Source organism: Drosophila melanogaster, chromosome 2R (genome assembly GCF_000001215.4).
Source record: "Drosophila melanogaster chromosome 2R".
Lineage (NCBI taxonomy): Eukaryota > Metazoa > Arthropoda > Insecta > Diptera > Drosophilidae > Drosophila > Drosophila melanogaster.
In genome coordinates this window covers 12,959,544-12,981,368 of record NT_033778.4, presented here as the reverse complement: position 1 = coordinate 12,981,368, position 21,825 = coordinate 12,959,544, and the positions used below count along the sequence as shown (strand labels likewise).

The following is a 21,825-nucleotide window of genomic DNA, read 5'->3' as shown; positions in this document are numbered from 1 at the left end:
TGGGAGCGAGAGGGGTGCAGATATAGACGTACGCCTACGTGCAAATATGCGATTTCTGCTGACGGAAATTGCAAGTTGCGATTACATAGGCACTCATTCTACCTTGATTGCACATGGTCTTATGTATTCCGAAGTGTTTGCAGATGGATAAGAGCCCGTAAGAGTTGTAAAACCTCTGCCATTTATGTGCAGCCCTTTGTTCTCTATCCCCCTCCCTCTTCAATTTTCCGCTTGTACATACAGAAACGAACAAAGAAACGGCTGGCAAAGCAAAAGAAAAGAGCCAAACGCCGACGTCAATGTCGGCGTCGACGCAGGCAGCGGCAGCGACCGACGATGTGGCGACCGAAAAACAGAGTCAGCGAAGAGCGCCTGTTTTAGTGCAACACCAACATTCAACGAGAGCGGTTCGTCGACGCTGTGCGGAAAGATTACAGAGCGAACGAGAGAGACCGAGCCAGAGCGACGACGCCCCGCAACGAGAACAACAAAAGAGCCGAGTGCGCGTGCAAGAGAGATAGCTGACTTGTTGCCCAGTGAGAGGCCGGCGAGAGCGAGACGGACGATCAGTGTGCGAGCGACGAAAAAGAAAACAAAGATACTCGCCCAGAGCAGTTGGCTACCTGTCTTTGGCCTGGTATATAAGTGTGTGTATGCGAGAGAGAGTAAATAGCGGGCAACGCAGCAGTACATAAACGAAAAGCAGCGTGGTCGTTAGTCGAACAAAAACTCTCAAAGCGAACGGACGTGTGCGGTCGGTTGTTTCGATACTCCTGCTTTATCGCTATCCAAACAGAGTGAAGCGACCACTATAAATAACGAAACAAGAAACATGTGTTTATATTACAACCAGAGCTCAAAGCTTCAGTTGCATAATAATAATAATAATAAAAAAGCAATCTGAAGCCAATTTCCTTTGTGTGACAAATGCCGTAGCAGCAACAACAGAAGCACAACACAACTACGTCTGCTGGCTTATGTACGTCGCGCGCGCTTGTGTGTGTGTGGGGCAGAAAACATAGAGCAAAGCATAATACACAATAAAGGTGCCCGCGAAAGCAGAGCAGCCGAAAGTGCCAGCGCGTGTTGGTGTGGTTTGAATGTGCAGGCGAAGTGAAGAAGTAGAAAGAAAATAAAATAAAATAAAAGTGAAGTGGAGCATAGTGAAGAAAGAGAAGCAGAAACGCTGACTCAAAACTCAAGTGTGGATTATTTACTTGGATTATTCCTCTTGCCATTGGATTATTTATGTATACAAGGCGACCACCGCGATGCCAATTAACTGGCTGGATTATTAGTGGATTAAAGATTGGATACAAAGGTACATGATTGGCGTTAATCAACACTGCTCTCGACCGGCAGCTGTTGCGCTCTCCCCCCACCAACCACAGCCCCTCTTCTGTTTTCTCTTGATGACCCCCTCTCTTTCTTTCTCCTTTTGTCCCAGCAAGTAAGAATTTCGATTGGACACACGGCAATTGAAAAAGGGGAGCATGAGAATATGAGCGTGTGTGACTGATTTTTTTTTACTGCTCTTTCATTTAGCAACGTTTTTTGTTTTATGTTTATGTACTTGTTTCTTTGAATGAAAGCAATATGCGAGTGTGTGTGTGTGCGTGCTTGTGAAAGAGGAGATAAAGCCGCAGTCTCGGTTCTGCATTCTCCGAATTTTCGCTGGGTTGTTGTTTTTTCTGTTCCCTGTCACAGTCTCGCGTTTCCCTTCTTTCAACATCCCTTCGCATCCCTACCCACACACACACACACAAACATACGCGAGCATATAAACACACGCACACCACACACAAATAAGAAATTCCGCTGCTTTTTTTTTTATTATCCTTTTCATGTTGGTACTCACTCACATTTTTTTGCGCGCGCGAGAATCCCTGAGACTTTAAACACGGCAATGGAATGGGTTCGGTAAAATAAGAAGGGAAAGGGCCAACAGAAGGGTTCCTCTTTTCGCACAGCACTTAAAAGTGATGTAAAAAGGATTTAAAGAGGCCTGCTGGCAATTTCTTTTCGCCCTCTCCCATATACAGTCATTCATATTCCATTGCCATATTTTCTGTACACAAATATAATTTTCCATATTCTGTGTGCCCCCGGAGTTGAAAAAGTTTTTCCGAAAAGTTTACCGTATGTACCTTGACTTTTTACTGGCGCGTTGATGCAAAAACAACTTGAAGTTGTTTGAAATACACATTTTGTTCGACGCCCCCACAGATCCGCCCCCCACTTTCGATGTACTTGGCATCTGGTTAAAACTCCACTCGGCACTCTTCACTCTCCCCCCTCCACCCTTCCATCCATAATAAAACAAAGCACCCCTGTGCAACTCTGCTCCCCCCTCTTTTGATCCCAAAAGTGCTGTGCATTTCAATATATTCGACGTAGGCATTCCCATGGCAACTACAACATCCATTATCGAGGGCCCCCACATCCATCGACTGATTGCAAATAATAGCTGCCAGATTGCGACTCCTTTCTGTCTACTGCTCAAGTCCCACAAGCTTTAATTTGGGACATCATGTCTGAGTTAAATGCATTTTGATTTCTTTGAGCTAAAGCGTTCTCTAACAAATTAAAGTCAAAGCATATTCACTAAACTCTAAAAATTGAAATGATCTTTAAGTTTCGATGTTCATGCAACAACATATTTGTTTATTTTACTTAATAAGTTCTTGTCTTTGATCATTTATATTGAGTCAGCGTACTTGGCAACATCATTAAAATATTTTCTGAACAGATCTCTTATGACGATCACTGTAGAAACTTTATCACCATTTCAACTATATTAAAACTGATTCACGAAGAATGATGCAAAAGAGAAGATTGCAGTGAGGAAAAATACGATCCCACCGAGTTCATTAACTCTACCAGTTTTCCCAGAAAGTGTATATTTCCCTTGCCTCCATTATTCTATCGTAAACAGCGAGGGGCGAGTGGAGCTTTAAGCTTCTTCGCGCACCAACGAGGCTATACCGATATAGCTTCGGCTTATTGCTTTCTGCGGCTCAGCGTCTGATTTATTTATAATCTTCAGCACGCTCTCTTCTCGAGTCGATTTACATTTTCCATTTCACATTTTCCATGCGCTCCTTTATTCGCATTTAATTTTAACTTCTGGCATTATCTATTTTGCAGATTGACGCTTGTGCGAAAAACAAAAGCGAATTTTTAGCGGCGAGAGTGTATTATTACTATGATGACGCCAGAATCGAAAGCAATACAGCCGGCAGCAGCAACAACAAAGCAAACAGCAGAAGCAACAGCAACAACAACAATGGCTCACACACAACAAAAGTCGCAGTTGTCAACGTTGGCGAAAACAACAACGACAACGGCAACGAATAAGGCGGCCAAAAGCGTTGTCAGCAATGCAAATAGCAGTGGCAACAATTCGAGCAAAAAGCTGGCTTTGTCTCAGTCTCAGAAAACAACAACAACAACAACACCACCAACGACGACGACAACAACAACAGCAGCAGCAGCAGCAGAGGCAACAACTAATGCTGATAAAATGCAAAAGCAACAGCAACTGAAGCAGCAACTTTTCGCTGCCTGCAGCATTAAAGTAAAAAGTGAAAACACATTAGCAACTACTGCGAATGCAGCATTAGCAGCAGCAACAACCACAACAACAACAGCAACACCAGCACTTGCCACCGGCAAAGCAGCAAAAACAATATTAGAAAACGGCATAAAGAAGGAATCCACGCCTCCGGCTGTCGAATCCGTTGAGGCCTCCTCCTCATCGTCATCCTCCTCCTCGTCCTCCTCATCATCATCGTCCTCGTGGCCGACGACAAGGAGAGCCACTTCAGAGGACGCCAGCAGCAATGGTGGCGCCTCCGCCGACGAGGAGAAGTCGGAGGAGGACCCAACGGCAGCTGTGGCTGCGTCTTCAACGGCGACAACGACTTCCGATTTGGCCACAACTTCAAGGCCACGCCCCGTCCTTCTAACGGCCGTCAATCCGCACATCATCTGTCACCTGTGCCAGGGATATCTGATCAATGCCACCACCATCGTCGAGTGTCTGCACTCCTGTAAGTATCCTTCCGCCGATGAACTTCATCAAATTGTATTCTATTTGCGATGCGGACTTGCACAAGTCAATAACCTTTGAGTGGCCAGGAGATACAGATACAGATACAGATTTTTTGAACTCCTAATGGTTCTAATTCAAACTACCCTGTTAATGGAATGAATGAATGCGCTATTCTTGGCTTTACACTTTACTTACACTTGAGCAGTTTCAAACGGAAACTTTAAGAGCTTGTACAAAAGAACTTTTGAAAACTTGTCCGATTTTGCTTGATGAAAACCATTACAAATTAATCAATGTGGGAGTAAGTTTAAGTTAAAAGAAGAAATTCCTAAATGGTTAAATTCGTTTGGATTCACTTTAAATGGTTACCATCCAAAGCGAAATAATTACTTTCCGTTGAGAGAAAATTTTCAAAGTTCTCCAACAAGTTTACATAAATTTAGATAGAAACTTTTTTCATCAAGATATTAAAAACGAGAGCTACAAGAATATGTAATGCGATTAGGTTCGGTATATTTGTATCTCAGAGTAATTAGAATTTTGGGTATTTAGATTTTATCCCATAAATCCTTCGGCCAATGTCCAGGGATTGGGAAAAGTTGCAGCTAGTAATCGCTGTGGCTTAATTATTATGCCAACTGCCGACTAAGGGCACCATCCCCGCCAAATTCCATTTCCAATACCCATACTCAAATGTCTAGATGTTCTGCAAAATTGCCTAGACGCGATGAGTTATGTTTACTTCGGAGGGCGGAGAATTTAGCCAGGGCGAGGAGCAGTAGCTCTATGTTGTGGCAGCAGAAGGGAGCAGGAGGAGGAGTAGCAGCAGTAGCAGCAAGAGGGTTGGGCGCTTCGGAGCAGGAACACAGACGACACGCAGATGTTGCCGGGCGATAAGTTTGTGGGCACATTAATGGTCCCGGCCTCGAAAGTACTTAGCTCGATTGATTGAGAAACTGTTCGAGGTGGCGGGCGAGAGATGATCCCTGCTCCTCGCACCACTGGTAAAAATCCCGGATGCATTATCAACGACACAGATATTAACACAACATTAGCATTCAGGCGGGGGACTAAACGCCATAAAACTAGCGAATGTGGCCATTCATCAACAGCCGTTCGGTTCTCCATTCCGTTCGGATATTAAAAGTTGCCCCTTTTGCAGCGTAAGGTTAATTTTCCATTCAGCCGATTCTTCTTTTTTTTTTTTTTGCTTGCCAAACTCCGTTGGCCGTCCGTAAATCTGGCAACCAATGTGTTGATAATGGACACTGGATACATTTGGTCAGGCTCATTTAAATCTGTTGGCCGGCAGGGACGCAGAGATATATGTATGTATGTACATGCTTACGTATGTAGAGCACCCGGGAGTCCCATCTAACTGTCAAACGAACCGAACCAAAACAAACCGATGTGAAGTGGGGACGCCGGACGCTGGACGGTGGACAGTGGACACTGGACAGAGTTGACAGTCGGTGGACTGTTTACTGCTGACCGGACCTGGCACTGGCACTGGGACCCAGGCCAAAGCAAAAGCAAACCAACGCCGAAACCAAAAGCAAAGGCAACGCAGAGCAAGCAGAGCAAACCAAACCGAACCAAACCAAACCGAAAACCGGACTGTAGTAGCAACAGCTGCCTTTGCATGGGGGCACTGCGAGAAATTTGTAAACAAAAAGCAAGCTAAAATTGTAGATTTTGTTTGGGTATATAATAATGTATCTATTTTGATAGTGGAAGATTGATTACCAACTGTATAACAAAAGTTTTTAACGAGACAAGGGGTCAGAAAGTTGATTTGGTATGGCTTACGTATTTCTCTCAGTGCACCGATTCTGCTGCAACTCTTGCAGAAAGCTGGCTGCTGTTGCTCTCCCCATTCGAGGCCATTTGGCGGGCAGTAAAACCATTTTTTTTTTTCCTTTTGCTAGCTTGCACACGCCACCGCCCCAAAAGCGCCCAACTGACGCCCCACTAAACCGCCTGCTTTATATATTTTTTTTCTTCAGCTCAGTGCGAATTTTTCCTTGTATTTCGCTGGCTGTGTGAGTGTTTTTTTCATTATTATTATTTCGGCATTGGACCAAAACTGACGGACAAGCGTAACAGGCGGCGGGCCAGCTTGGACTGACTGACGGTGCTGCGACCCCCAGTGGACTATACTATCCTTCGCCTCCTGCTTTATGCAGAACCCCACCCACTGGGAATCGCCATGGTCTGCTGCTGGGTGACAGTTGTAGCGGGCGGGATGTATTCAGGGGAAAACTGGCCGTGGACGTAGCGCGATGGCAGGGGGTGGGGAGGGGGAGGGGGATGGAGCTACGCAGACACGGAGAAAGAGACAGACACTGCCATTGACATTAAAGTCAAAACAACTTTTTTGCAGCACGGCACTCACTTTGCCTTGAAGGTTGTATTTCCATGTTTAATGCTCTGCCCCTTGCTTGGTGCTTCGTCCTTCGTGCTTCGTCCTTCGTCCTTAGTCTTTCGGCTGTTTGTGTGTTTTTTTTTTTTTTTTTTTTTTTTTTGCCCTTCTGTTGGGTTTGATTGCGTTTCCGTTCCATTTTATGTGGGTTGGTTGGATAGCTGGAATGGTTTTACATCAATCGAATCATCGAAATCTGTTGAGTTTACTTATTTCGAATGCCGTGTGCATCGTTATTTGCCTATTTCGCATACCAAAGCCCTCTAATTTATACTCGTCTTTTCTGCACTCTTTTCAGTCTGCCACAGTTGCCTCATTAATCACCTGCGAAAGGAGCGATTCTGCCCGCGCTGCGAGATGGTCATCAACAACGCCAAGCCGAACATCAAGTGAGTATGCGAGGGCTCTTTACAAAAATATCTCTAGTAGCTGTAGCTATGTATTTGTAGCTGTATCTGAATGAATGCTCCACGCAATCGTCTGTCTTTGACAACAGGCGATTAGATGATAGATACATAATGCAGGGTCGTGGGCTGCAGGGGGGGAATGCTGCAAAGGTGCTTGAGATTGCGATTCGTCGCTGTCTGGCTGAAAGTAAGTGGTAGCTGCTGCTCCGCGGAACCAGCCAGCCATTCTGACAAGCCCAGATGGATCTTTAATGGAGACAGCAGCGATTGCGGATAAAAGAGGGATAAGTAAATTATTCAAGTTCTTAGCGAAATGGGTCTGCTCAATATTTTATGCATTGCAAAGATGTCAAAGGACGAAATGGGTTTATGCTACGTTCATTAATCAATTTTCCTGCTTTATAACTTGTTTCATAACCAGTTGACAAAAATGGTGATAAATTAAACGTGGAAGTACTCCAATTCGTATGCAGGTAGATTTCGACATAATTTCGCTTCCTTGGCAAATAAAAGAAGAATTAGCCTGGTCCTAAACTCCACTTAATCCCACTTTTGTGCGGTGTCAAAGGGCCAATTGTGAATGACGTCTTTACTGTATAGAAGGTGTCTCTGCCAACGCATTGTATGAGAGATGATGTCTGCTGACTAATATAATCTGAAAATCAGTACAAGATTAGCTTCTTTCATTTTCCCGCTTTTCCGCCGACTTTCCCGCCCACAAGCACGGTCACGGGCCATTTTAGCTGAGAGCAATTTTGCTTTAGTTCGCTGTGAGATTGATTTTCCCCAGGGGGAAAGAGTAACCCCTGGACCGGAGTAGTTTCTTCTTAAATGTTTCTTCTTGGACCGCACAACTTTTGGCATTTTCGGTTGGTGAGCGGTGACGGTATCAGTGGTTTTTCCTCTGTCAAATTGCGAGTGGTGGGAGAAAAACTTGATCAAAAACCTTTGGCCTAAGTGTGCTGTGCTGCTTGCGAGATTGGGCCACGAAAATGCCTGCCTGCCTGCTTGCCTGTGCGCTCCTTTTCCACCTTTTTGCAGTAAAGTTTTCGCCTGTGGTTAACTTTATTTGACGCAGCCCAAGCATTTTCGGAAATCTCCAACTGTCTCGTCTGGCACGTTTCAATTCATTCCATTCCATTTCGCTGGGCGTAATGAAAAACACGTTTCATGTTCCGAGCTGAGAGCTGAACCAGCGAATAGTATATCTATTTAAGCCTTGGGCCACCCCATCCCCTCCCCCCCCCCTCGACAACTTTAATGGGAGTCTGTATAGAAAACCACCCGCTGGCGCTCCCCTTGCAACCCCCCCTGTCCACCTGCTCTGCCCCATCCACAATTCAAGTGGCACGTTGTAATCGCTGGCACACACAAAGAGATAATGAATACAAATTCAAAGAGCGGCAATATCGTGGGCAGCAGAGGGCTGAGTAAATGAAGAGCAGGTGAATGAATGAATGAACGAACCTTTTTGGGCTGCTGCTGCTGCCATTGCTGGCCAAATGGTGTGAAGTGGTGCCCTATGGATTGGAGCCGGTTACACGGAGATAAAATAATAAGCCATGTATATATATAGCGCCGAACTTGCATAATAACCCAACATAAAGTTGAGAAACAACTTTCCCAAAACTAAAGATTATAAACGAAATCGATTAAATCAATATTTTGTACAGAAACTTACTTAATTGGGTATCAGTTAGCTTAAAATTATAATACTTTATATTTCATTAAACAAAAAGTTTTGCATTCCAATTGCTTTGTATCTCCTTCGCTTTTATTGTTTGGAGCTCTTTAAATAGAAGTTAGATAAACAATCTCATACCGAGAATTATAAGAATCAACACAGTTCGATTTGGGGATCGTGTTTACCTGTTGGCCTTTTAAGGAGTTCTTTTTCTTTTTGTTTTTTTCTCACCGTGTAGATATAGTTGTGAAGATATAGCGGGGATTTTGGTGGATTCTACAAACAAGTGCCCTTTGTATGCCGCTGGCCATGTTTTCCATGAATTTTTAGTAGTATTGTAGTGGAAGTCTCGAGTCTCCAATTAAATTTATTGCAAAAGTTTATTGTTTAACCCGCCGAATGAAGGGGAGTCGAACAGGGGGAACAGGCAAGGCGAAGTAGAAGGAGAAGAGATGAGGGCACAGCAGCGGGATCACAAAAGAAAACTGGGCTCAGTTTGTCTTTACAAAGGTAAACACAAAATAAAAGCGCTGCCAGAAAAAAACAAAAATGAAAAGAACTAAATAAAAGAAAAACAAAATGAAATGAAGTCCACTAAACTGAACTCGGGAACTCTGAAAGTTTCAACAGCTAACAGCTAACAGCTACAGCTCTTTTGTGTATGTGTGTCAGGGGCCGGCCGGCCATGTTCTTATTGCTTTACGGCCCCCAAATCAACTGATAAAATACCCTGCAAAAGCCAGAAGATGAGAACAGCACGAAACTGCATCGGCGACACGCAGTTCCAAGAAAACCGAAAGAAAACAAATCCAAGTGCGGCCGAGATAATTAACGGGCGTGTCTTGCCTGGCGATGGCTCGAATTTGCCGTCGGCCAAAAGCGACGAAGACGACGACGACTGGCAGCAGCTGACAACAACAAAAGGCCAAGAAACCAGGAACTACCATGATAATAGCAGCTACAACAACAATTGAGTGACAGGCGCGCGCGAGGGAGAAAGAGCGAATGCCAAACAGTCTGGCTCCTGTTGGATTCCTTTTTTTTTGTTCCTTTCTTCCTTTTTTGTTTTTTTTTTTACCCAGTACTCTCCTTCTTTCCTGCCAACCTCCTTGCAACTGGCGTTCAAAAGTGGCAGCGAAAGTCTACTTAAAATGATCGGATTGTTATATAAAGTATTTTTGAACAATAAACGTAAACATTTTTTATGTGGCTTGTGCTATAATTGCTCTGAGATAATAGTTCTGAAGTTCTTTATAATTTTATTGCGCCAGCAGGATAATATCACACGAATGTTCTTTACTCTAAATATTATGTCTTAAGGCGTATAATTTCATTTAAAGCATTCATTATATTCATTTATTCATTAAAAAAATAACAATACTAATAACTAGTACTGTGCTCCACATAACTAGAATCTAAAAGTTACTTGAATTACATAAGGTTGCCCCTCCTTATCGCTCATCTCTCATTTGGTGGGTAAATTAATATGGTTGTGAAAGGATAGATAGATCGATCGATTAGAGATAACCCCTTGGCACACTCGGCAATGATCGATAAATTTATGGCCCTGGGCCCTTATGTAAATGGGAGCCGTCGTGCCATTTCCAGATCCCGAGTCTCCGATGCTTTGGTCTTCACCCCATCCCTCCTTCCCTCCATAGTTCCTATATTCTTTCATCTTCCTCGGTTCTATTCAAGACCTTTTTCGGTCTGCGTCTTGCGTTATTTTGGTTGAAATGATTGAAGTGAGCGCCTGGCTGCCCGGGGCCGTAGATGTTTTTAAAGACGTCTTAGGGCCAGAGTTGCTCGGTTCCTGTCTAAGTTCGCTGCTGTGTGTGTGAGTATCTGGGGGAAACCACCACCACAGCACCACCACTATCACTACATCGACCATCTACCGTCGTCACCAGCGCATGCCAAGGAATACATAGTACTGTCCCGGCCCGTCCCTTCACTTCCCTTATTTTTTGTCCGCTTTTTGTGTTTGTTGCGTGCCATTGAAGCAATAGAAAATTGCATCTGCCGCCTAATTTGTACAGACTGCTCTGTTCCCGTCTCTTTTACTCGTATGCTTTGTGTGCCTCATTTCCGCGCCAAGGAAGTTGCAAGTCCTGTCCCGACTCTTTGGCTTCTGTGTGTCCTCATCCACGGTGACTTTTCCCATTTCCCGCTCGCCTTTGTCTGCGTTCCATTTCACTGGGCATGCACGCAGTTACAGTTACCCCAAACCCTTACCTAAAACTAATCCATCCGTTGCTCGTCTTCTTCCTTTCCAGATCGGACACCACGCTCCAGGCGATAGTGTACAAGCTCGTGCCGGGCCTTTACGAACGGGAACTGATGCGCAAAAGGGCCTTCTACAAGGATCGTCCCGAGGAGGCAGCTTTGGCCACGCCCGAGCAACGAGGCGATGATACGGAGCATCTGATCTTTAGTCCCTCGGATGATATGTCTTTGTCGCTAGAATATGCCGAATTGGGGTATGTACCATATGGTTATAAACACACACTTTAAATGTTTGAAAACTAACCCCTGTAGAAGCTAACTAAACCTGTGGCCATTTCCTTGCTCTATATTAATCTGAGGCTCATTTCTTTCTTCCCTTTGTTTTCTTCCCTAGGGAACTGAAAACCGATTCCGAGCCTGAGTTGGTGGACACACTGCGTCCGCGGTACCTTCAATGCCCGGCCATGTGCCGTGTGAGCCACTTGAAGAAGTTCGTCTACGACAAATTTGAGATTGATGCCCAGCGTTTTAGTATCGACATTATGTACAAGGTCAAGACAATCGTTCTGCTTGACTACTACACGCTAATGGACATTGCCTACATCTACACGTGGAAACGGGATGCACCCATGCGGTTTTACTACCGTGTTTATGAGTCGCCCCAGCCGCTGGTGAAGCCGGCTCCTCGTCGAGTGCTGCCACTAAAGCTGGAGAAGCAGGAGAGGGAGAATCAAGAGCAACAGCTGGCAGTTGAAGTCGCGTCTTCGAAGGTGGAACCTGTGTCCCTGCCCGAGGACCAAAAAGCCGAAGCTTCCATTAAAGTGGAGGAGCAGGAGAGCACTAGAGAAATTGTGAAAGAAGTGATCAAAGATGTGGCAGCCACACCCCCGACAGAGACACTGAAGCTGGTGATCAACCGAAATATGCTGGACAAGCGTGAAAAGAGTCACTCTCCACAGATGAGCTCCAAATCGTCGTCGAAAAGTTCTCCCTGCACTCCCGTTTCGTCACCCTCGGAGCCCAATATCAAGCTGAAAATCGATCTGTCCAAGCAGAACAGTGTCACCATTATCGATATGTCCGATCCCGAGCGCAGAGAGATTGTTAAACCCCTAAAGCCCGAGAAGGAGTCACGTTCGAAGAAGAAGGACAAGGACGGAAGTCCCAAATCGTCGAGCAGCTCCAGTTCCTCTTCAAGTGGAGAGCGCAAGCGTAAGAGTCCCAGCCCGTTGACGGTTCCTCCATTGACCATTCGCACAGAGCGCATCATGAGTCCAAGCGGCGTGAGCACCCTGAGTCCAAGAGTAACCAGCGGAGCTTTCTCGGAGGATCCCAAGTCGGAGTTCCTCAAGTCGTTTGCACTGAAACCCATCAAGGTGAAAGTTGAATCACCGGAAAGGACGTTAAACAACAGAGCCATCACCCCGCCTTCGCCTTCAGTGCAACAGTCCGCTTCACCCAAATCGAAGGGTAACAACCTGGACGACAGTATTCTTATGAAACCGCCCAGCTGCATGCCTCCCAAATCCATTGCATCTTCGAAGAGAAAGAGCAAAGAACCAGTTAAGGCGGTGTCCAAGAAGCAAAAACTATCGCCGCCCCTTCCAACGGTGGACTTTAAGATACGCCTGCCCGTCACCAATGGCAATTCTTCAGGCACTGCATCTCCAAAGATAGAAAAACCGCTGATGCCACCGCCGGCAAAGCCGCCAATGTTGGCTCCCCGGAAACTCCAGCCCTCCGCTCAGTTTGCGCCGCCTCCATCGCCGATACATCATCATGCCGGTGTGCAGATGTCAGCTCCTGGTAATCGAACACCCATCGCCAAACGCTATCAGCCAATTTTACCCAAAGCTTCGCGACCAAATCCCTTTGCCAATATACCAAACGATGTGAATCGATTGCTCAAAGATGCTGGTACCGAAATCAAGTCGATTGGTGGAGGATCAGTGGAGAACAACAGTAACGCTGCCCAAAAGCCACATCTGTACGGACCCAAGGGAGAAAGTAAGATGGGACCCCCGGCCTTACCTGCAACCACCCCATCTCAGGGTAACAAAAACGTTGGAAAGCAGGCAGGCAATTTGCCGATGTCAGCGCCGCCCAATAAGGGTAACAGTTCGAACAACTATCTGAATCTGGCGCTGTTCAATTCCAGTAAGTGCAAGGGCAAGGAGGCGCCTCCTGGCTGCCGCACTCCCATGTACACGCCAAATTCGCCGATATACTCGCCCAGTTCGCCGCAGTATGTGCCCAGCTACAATATTCCAACAATGCCCACCTATAAGTATACACCGAAACCAACTCCAAATTCTGGTAGTGGTAACGGAGGCTCTGGGAGCTATCTGCAGAATATGTTGGGAGGCGGAAATGGTGGATCTCTTGGCGGATTATTCCCCTCACCGCCCACCAAGTCGGATCAGAATACTAATCCAGCTCAAGGAGGAGGAGGTTCATCTTCAGCTACTCAAAGTGGAGGTAATAATGGCATTGTGAATAACAATATCTATATGCCCAATGAAGATGCGCCCGAAAAGCAGCAGGTGAAGGTCAAGTCTCTGCTCAACTCGTGCAACATCAATATTCCCTCCTCGCTATCGATCACCATCTCTCGGGATAATGGAGATTCTTCATCACCCAATAACGGACAGCATCCTAAGCACAAAAGTCCGGTCAACAATTACATTGAGATTGTTAAGCTGCCCGATCAGCCGCAGGATCAGGTCCAGGCTGCCAAGGAGGCTCAGAAACGGCAGTCACCACCTGCTGCCGTTCCAGGACATCTAGCCGCAAAGTTGCCCCCGCCGCCACCATCCAAAGCTATTCCTTCGCCGCAGCATTTGGTGTCGCGTATGACGCCGCCACAGTTACCCAAAGTGGCCACTCCACCGCCTCCAAGTTCTCCTCGCGTGATCACGCCACCAAAAACATCACCACCTGCCAATGCCGCAAAGGTAACGCCTTTGAAGCCAGTGCTCACGCCAACGCAGGTGGATAAGAAGACACCCAGCCCGGAGAAGCGAACCGCCGCCCAGATGGGCAGTCATTCACCAACTGCCAGTGAAAACAAGTCGCCCAAGGGCGGACCTGCAGGAGTGGCAAATTCGACTGGTGGCGCTCAGAATGGCGATCCAGCGGCCAAGAAGTTCCGACCCATTCTGCCCCGCCAGAATGGCATGCCTGAGTTGGCACCCAAGCTGCCAACACTGGCGCCCTTCGTTGGTTTCAACCCACTGCAAAATCCAGCCGCTGGCAAGAAGGTGCCGCCCAGCAAGAAGTCACCGAATGCCGGAGCAGCTGCCCACCAGAGCGGCCAACAAAAGCTGGTCAATGGTGGACAGTCGCAGCCGGCTCAACAGAAAACTAGCCCACCAGCCCAGAAGAATCAACAGCAGGTGAAGAAGGTGTCCAAGAATCCGACTCCACCGCCACCATCCTTGCCGGCAGTCGGCAAAATGATGCCCCATCCCGTCATGCACAGTCAGAATGCTCCACTAAGCATCGCCTCCAGCGCCAGTGCTGCGGCAGTCGCCTCCGGGCAATTGGACCTGAGCAACTTCCTCAAGGAGAACCTGAGGCGGGTGCATGCCGCGCAAGCGGCGCAGGCTGCCCAGGTGGCGGCCGCTGCCAACCAGTCGAATATGATGTACAATCTGGCCCAAATGGGTCACATGACGCCAGCGATGTACAACTACCAGCAGGCATATTTCAGGGAGCAGTTGTCGCGGATGCAGCGCGTCGGAAACGAGGTTTTCAACGATTACCTGCAAAAGCTGAAGACTGCAGCAGCGACCGGAGGAGGTGGTCCGGTAGAAGGAGAGCTTAAGCCCATGCTGCCCACCGTCACGTTGCCCAGTCCAGGAGCTACTCCGCCGGCAGCCAGTCCGAAAACATCACCCCTGCCAGCTGGAAAACTCACGGCAGCAGCTACGGCACCCCAAACCAAGGGAAACAGCAGCAGTGGAGCGGCTAATGCACGGCAGCAGACGGCGGCCACCGGCAACAACGGAGCAACAGTGCCCGCCGCCTCCTTGCCACCGGCCACCAAAAGCAAGTGAAGGAGTCGTCCCAGCAGCCCCTCGTAGATCGTAGCTCTAATTAATTTTTAAAGACCTTGTTTTAGTTATTCATTTACGTTACCCGTTCGTTCGTTGGCGCTTTGGCAGAGTCCACGACCAGAACCAATTCCTCGCCCTAATTACGGTGGCACGGTGGAATCCAACCCCTGCATCTGGGGGTGGATTCTCCTCACCCAAAAAAAAAAAAAAAGAAAATGTTACACAATCCAGCCGAGTTTAGGCTGCCCCCCTTCGGTAGTAGTGAGCCAACGCTCTGTAAATATATAATGATATATACAAATGTCTAGACTTAGGAATTGTATTAAAAATAAACGGAGGATAAGACAGTGATTCAGAATCGATATATATATGCAGTTATACGAATTATATTTATTCATAGCCGTAAGCGATGATAATCCTAAGTGTAAATAGCAGACATAAGATATCATTTATATAATCTTTTCTATGTAAAATCAAGCGGAAAAATAGAAATCTAATTTATGCGAAAAACGTTGACGTCTTTTAATGCCACTTCCTAATTCCCAATGACTTTAGCTCACGCGCACACACACACACACACAGTTGGAGATACCGGGTCGGACAATGGACTGGTCCAATCCCAATGCTAATCAACTGGCCAAGGTCAGAGGTCGACCTTCCCCGCAGACCGACCGCTGCGTTTCGAGCGTTTCTAATCTGCCAATTCCCACTGAATGAACGCCTGGCGACGGGGAAAGAAAAATGTCGAAATGTCTTTAAAATGAAAAATGTCCGAGCATTTTGAACATTCGACCAACCGACCGACCATCGGACACAAAGGGAGTAAAGATTATATTGGGTTTCTCGCCAGCACGGATGCGGACACCGTGAAACCGAGCAGAAGGACCGGGAAGGATGGCTGGATTTCCTTGTCGCCGTTTCGAAAAATTCAATAAAAACGATTGGAAATTCTGTTGCCTTTGTTGTTGCCTCGCCGCCCTTTTACCTTTATCTTATTTTTTTCCCCCGCTTTTCTGCCGGATTTCGCAAAGTTTCTCTGATTTCCGAACTAGGCAATTTTCACGAAAATGTGTCCCAAGAAAGAAAACCCAATCCGACGTCTCGAACGTAATTCGTGTAATGAATGTGATAAGATAGTAGTAGTAGTAGTAGTAGGCATCAGGATGAAAGGGATGAACTAAAGATATTTTCAGAGGGTCTGAGATTAGGTGAAAATTGCTCTTCGCCCGAGAGGAGATTTATGTTGCACATGCGGTATGTGGCATGCGGTAACCATGGTTCGAAGGCGGACTCCACTTTGCTACGAAAACAATTAACATATGATTCCCGAAAGGGAAAGCTATCTGGGGTATCATCATCTGGCCTCCATAATTTATACGATTGTGCGGTTTGGGCCAAAAACTCCAATTACAATAATTAAAGCCCGGGCGCATCGTTTACCTTTTCTTGCCACGCAAAAAAGGAGGAAACCGCACGCATGTGCCTCCAATTTCCATCAGCTTCATTTTCGCTTTTCCGCCACTGAACTGAACGCCCCAAATGGGCGGGGCCCATATGAATACGAGTACCAGCTTAATACGTCGGCTTTTAGCGCATTAAATGAGCATTTATAAATCATTTTGGCCCATCCGAGTACTCGCCAAAGATGCGAAAGTGGGCAACACAGTGGCAATTAGACATTCAGCATTTCCCTTAGGTAGAAAGTACTCACACGTGGGATTTTTCCCATATGCTATTCGAAACAATAATAATGAATATTACATTTCAAGTGCTGCGCAAGTTACAACTTTCTCACCGAGCTGGTGAACAAATAAAACAGTCATAACAAAATATTTACAAATTTCCCGTGATGGTTCCCCAATGTATGATTATTATGCAGGAGTAGGACAATACCTAGTTTACCACATCATTTTGTTATAAATAATTCAGTTATCGTTTGGAATAAAAACGTTTACGGGGATGATCCAAAACAATGTTTTCTTCATGTGAAACTAAAAAAGTGATTATGCTGGAAATATGATAGGATCTAAAAGTTTCTTTAGATTCTAACGATGCATTTGTTGATTTAGGTTTAAAGTTTACAGAGTAACACAAAATTTCAATACAACATTTTCTTAAAATTAAAAGCTACCTTTTGTACTTCATTACTACATGAATTGGATCTTGTAGAACTTTCTTCACACAAACTTTAAGAATCTTTGTCATGGAATCTTAAACTTCCTATCAAGGTCGTTGGATCAATCATACGCTAATCTCTTCAAAATAGTTTTGAAATGACCACCAAATTCTGAGCTCCGCTTGACAATCATCTTACATTCTTCAGTCATTGACAACCCCTAAAAGCTTTATAAAGTATTATAGGAACAGAGCCCATATTTAAAGTAAATCAAAATGTATCTCGTGACTCGCGACATGGTGTTTTTCATCACAAAATTCTTGAGTCTCAAAAGCCATTTAAAATCTGTCGATTTCCACTCAATTTGTGCTGAAAAAAATACGATCAATAAAAGCTTTAGAATTAAACGAAGCCAATAAATCTAGCGGACACATGGAATGCCCCGTTCCCGCACCACAGAATTCCACTCCCTTCAACTTGTTGTTGAAGTTAACTTAAATCTTTGGCTGGTGTATTTGAATGAATTAATCCAGTTCAGTCGACTGCATCTAAAGTGTTTCACCGGCAATTTGTCGTTGACATCGAAAAAGTGGCGCAATTCATTGACAGCCCTGGCCTTACTTTGTGGTTCCACAATGTTTTCCCTGGCCCAAGGGCATAATTAAATTTACACTTGGATAGATTAATAGCATAGGGGACTTTAAGCGGTGGCAGAATATTGATTATGTGCTTAAAGGATATTTCTAACTACTAATCGGAGCTAATTGCGAACACTAAATAGGTTAATGTGAACTTGGGTTTAATGAAACTTACTTTTAAAACGTGTATTTTGGAGGAACTTGAGATTTGATGTTGGATATATATGGGTTTTTAGAGAACTAGTAAGAAAAGCTTGAATAACCAATTAGAACTACATGTTCTGCTTCAGAAATTAAGAATCTAATGCACTAGATTGGATGAATTTAAATTGGAATTAGTTTAAGATACAAAAACCTACAAAGTCACATAATATCAATTCTATACATAAGTTTCTTTTAATCTAATCTAATTTGTAAATTTTGTATCCGCGAATATAGTACGAATAGTACGACTTTGTTACAACAACTTGTTAAGTGGCACATCGATCATCTATCCATCAGTCACTTGTAGCGCTCGCAAATGGATGGACAGCCGTGTGATTGCTAATTAAATTTCATCTGCTGAGCACTTGAACTTGTCGTTGTTGCTGGGCTAATTTATTGTGATTATGTAACAAATGGTAAGCACGTAAATGCCTGTTTAAGAGCACCCCAAAACGAATTGCTCAAAGGACGTGCGCAGTTTTTCGACCTGCCGTGCTAAACTTCTTCCAAGTCGAAACTTTTGCTTCCAATCAAAGGCAGTTATGGCCAAGTTTTCCCCTCGGCTTATTTCCATGTATGCCGACCCGCGCCACCAAGAGAACGGGGCCAAACTGCTTGGCACAGGTTGTGCCGTGTAATTCAATCTGAATTCATTAATCACAAACAGTTGAACTGCGTCATTGGCGGATGCCTATGCATTTGATCAAAGCAACTGCGGTGAATGGGAAAATTAGAGAAATGAGTCAATTGTTAGTTTAGTTAGATATTGATATTAATTTTCACGACAGTTGGCCCCTTCCGGTTAAGTGCTAGGATCAAGACGAAGGAAACCAAAGATATCAATTACCAGTTGACCAGATGATAACTACACGAACTTCCACCGTTTTGCATTTCCATTCCATAATTCAGCAAATTTGCCTAACAAGTGTCAATGTCGGTAACACTTTTCGCGATCTAATTGAATTCATCAGACATAATTCGGTCGTGTAATCAAATAAAATGCCAGAATTAAGATCCAATTAGTGTGCCATTATGAATATGGATGGCATCCGCAGTGCGCAGCTCGGGTCTCAAGTTGTCCCGCTCCCTGTTGGCTTATTTTTTGCGTGCCTGACAAAAAATGCGAATCCCAAAGACCCAAAAAAAAAAAAAACCAAAAAAAAAGTATCAATTTACCAAAGGTGGAGGGCAGAAGGAGCGTTGCGTCAAGGAGACGCCGGAGTTCTTCGACGGACTCAAGACAGGGCGAAATCATTGAGAATCCTGAACCGGAAACAGGAATAATAACTCCGAGATTGCACTGTGGGAATAAGGGCTAACGAGAATGAAGTTTTGGATTGAAGGATTATCTTTTTTTCTCAAACTTTAATCAAAAAGGGTGTTCTTCAAAGTCCTACATTGCATTTTAAAAACGTAACCTTAATAAGTTGTTCTTTTCGATTTATGATTTTCACTATTGCAATATTTTATAAATAAGATATCTTAACTGTTCCAAAGTGTCCTTAGCAGGACGAGGAGATATCTTCCCTGCATTTGCTACATTTTTAATGGTGATTGATAGCTCCACTGTAATAATTCTAGTTTGATTTACACAAAAGATATAAAAAAAAAGTTCTTGGTGTAAAGCCACTTATAAATCGGTAGAAAATGTTAAAATATGATGTTTATAATGGTGTCGATGTTATATGATGTTTTAGTTATATGATGTTTGATTGATCCAAAACATAGAACTTTCTTTTGAAAGCTGTGCAGTGCCAAATTTTCGCAGTGTTGCAGTTCGTGGAACGGCGAGAGCAATAAGTATTAGTCTTAGGATGAGGGGTTTACCATTGAGTGGATCTGAGGACTGCGGAGAATTGATTGATTCGAGTGGCAGGACTACTCAATTGTCTCAAACTGGCGGGGATTTGGCTTTCGTTTTCGTTTGGCAAAATATGCTCGCCAATGCTTAAAAGTCACTTCGGCAAGACAAATGAGTGGGGTTTTGTCATGGCCTGGACTGCTGGATGATGATGCCTAATGGCGCCAGCTTCGGTGGCTGTTGTAATTAGTTGATTACACAACTGAACTGAAGCGAAGCTCCTCTCTCCTCGGTCGGGTTTTTCTGTTTGCATTGCAAATGAAGTTGCCACCGTTCCGTCGTTGTCCGTGTGGCGCTTTCAGTGGGTCGACGAGGGGTTCTGGGTGGCAGATGGGTGGCTTGCGGTGAGCCTTGTGCTCTGTTGTGGTGCGGTGTGGTGTGGTGTGGTATGGTATGGATTGGTGTGGAGTGGTGCAGAAGCTGATGCTGAGACAGCTGCATGACATTGCTATTTGCAGGCAGCAGCTCAGTCGTCTGAACCGAGTGAGTCTTTTCCCGTTCCCTTGGCCATAATGATGTCGAGTGTTGGGTCGAGAGTCCACACAAGCGCAAGGAATACGCCAAACGACCACACAAAGTACTTGGGCTTTTTCTTGTGGTTATGCTTTACCTTAGCATCTCTATAACCCGAACTTCATCAGGCCGAAAGTCTGAGGTAGCCTGCACTTCAAAGATTTGAGTTTTGAAGTTTTTCCATTTTGAAAGTTTTGAATTTCAAATTATACAGCAAGAAGTACGAAATTTGGTCATTGTTAGACATTTGTTCAGGACATGGGTTTCATATTGGCTTAATTTATTCAGGACACAGTCTTACTAATAATACAAGCTTACCCCCTTTAAAAAGAACTGATATCAATGGTTGAAAAAAAGTCTTGAAAAAATGGTATAGACTCTAAAAAAAAAAGTGAGTGTTAATTTCGAATTAAACCCTGTACAATGTCTTAAATAAGCAATCCACGATCCATGGAAATGCTTTCTACGATGCCAATTTAATTTTTTGTCTTTTGTACTTTGTAAAGGTTTAACATAACACGTTTTGCTACTTATTGTGTTCAATTTTTTTGCATATTTTTTAATATAAAAGTGTCAGCCGGAATGGTCACCCTATTTTAAGCCTTTTTTTTCTTTTATAAAAAAAGTCTTTCTTGTGCTCAATTTTTTTGAATAAAAAAAAAATGAAAAGGGTCCTCATTTTGTAGCCAACTTTGGAAGTATGACTGTATTTACGCAGGAGCGACTCATCAACGTGGGTCTGAGTTCTTTATTTCGTGGGCTCTGCTTATTGAATTATCAGCATGCCGCAGCGTTTTGAGGGGCTGTTTTTACGAGCTGGCGAGGGGTGGGGGTTCTTCATTGACGACTATGTGAACCACTCAGGCGATGCCTTTCTATGTACTCAGTACATGTACAAAAAAGTCAGAAACCGCAGTGACGAAGGCAGTAACGAAAGCAACGCGCAGCCAGTGAGCCGTGCGGTTTACATAGGCGATAAGTACGTTCATGTACACACACACACACACACACGCACACACTCACATTCGCCCGCCCACTTGACGTCCAAGAAGAACAAAACTGGGGTAGGGGCATCGCTGAGCAGTTGCACGAAGGGTGCTTTTGGCCACTGGAGCGACAGAAAGTGTATGAGGCGAGTGAGTGGCAGGCAAAGAAGCGTCAGCAGCCGTACTGCCAAAGGCAGCAAATGAACCTAATTTGATAGCGCACACAGACAGCTGTACCGTATATACCGTACAAATACATACATACATACATATACCACTTGGAGGCAACAACAAAGGCAAACGAATATATCACGTTGTTCTGGCAACGCGCTCATTAAATACTCTTTCGTCCGCCGATTTCGTTACGTTACGTGCGGACATTGGATGGGAATTTAAATTGGTAATGCGACCGTTGCCGAACTCTTGGCTCTTGTTGTTGTTGTCGTTGTTGCTGGCATTTTCCAACGTTAACGTCCTCGACACTATCGCACACTTGAGTACATAGCGAACACAGCGTAAATGCAGCCACATATGTGTGCACATACATACCTACCTACCAAATGCTGTACATGGCACTTTGTACATACAAAGTCGCATGTGCCTGTGTATGCACAGCAAACTGCAAGATACAAGATACTCGGCCAGGGGCGCAGTGG

General features: G+C 44.9%; 1 protein-coding gene across 3 annotated transcripts; it reads left to right on the top strand.

Annotated features, from left to right (window-relative positions):
- The first annotated feature begins 374 nt into the window (after positions 1-374).
- Positions 375-15,372, top strand: Psc (Posterior sex combs). 3 transcript variants are annotated; one of them, NM_001299440.1, is made up of 5 exons: positions 375-1,321; positions 3,148-4,052; positions 6,775-6,865; positions 10,844-11,047; positions 11,188-15,372. In NM_001299440.1, exons 2-5 carry the CDS (start codon positions 3,206-3,208, stop codon positions 14,849-14,851), a joined length of 4,806 nt encoding a protein of 1,601 aa, NP_001286369.1. In that variant the 5' UTR covers positions 375-1,321; positions 3,148-3,205; the 3' UTR covers positions 14,852-15,372. The 3 variants fall into 3 exon arrangements, with proteins under 3 accessions (NP_001286369.1, NP_523725.2, NP_001286368.1); NM_079001.3 differs by having other exon boundaries at positions 11,188-15,047; NM_001299439.1 differs by having other exon boundaries at positions 711-1,321; positions 11,188-15,047.
- Positions 15,373-21,825: the final 6,453 nt, after the last annotated feature.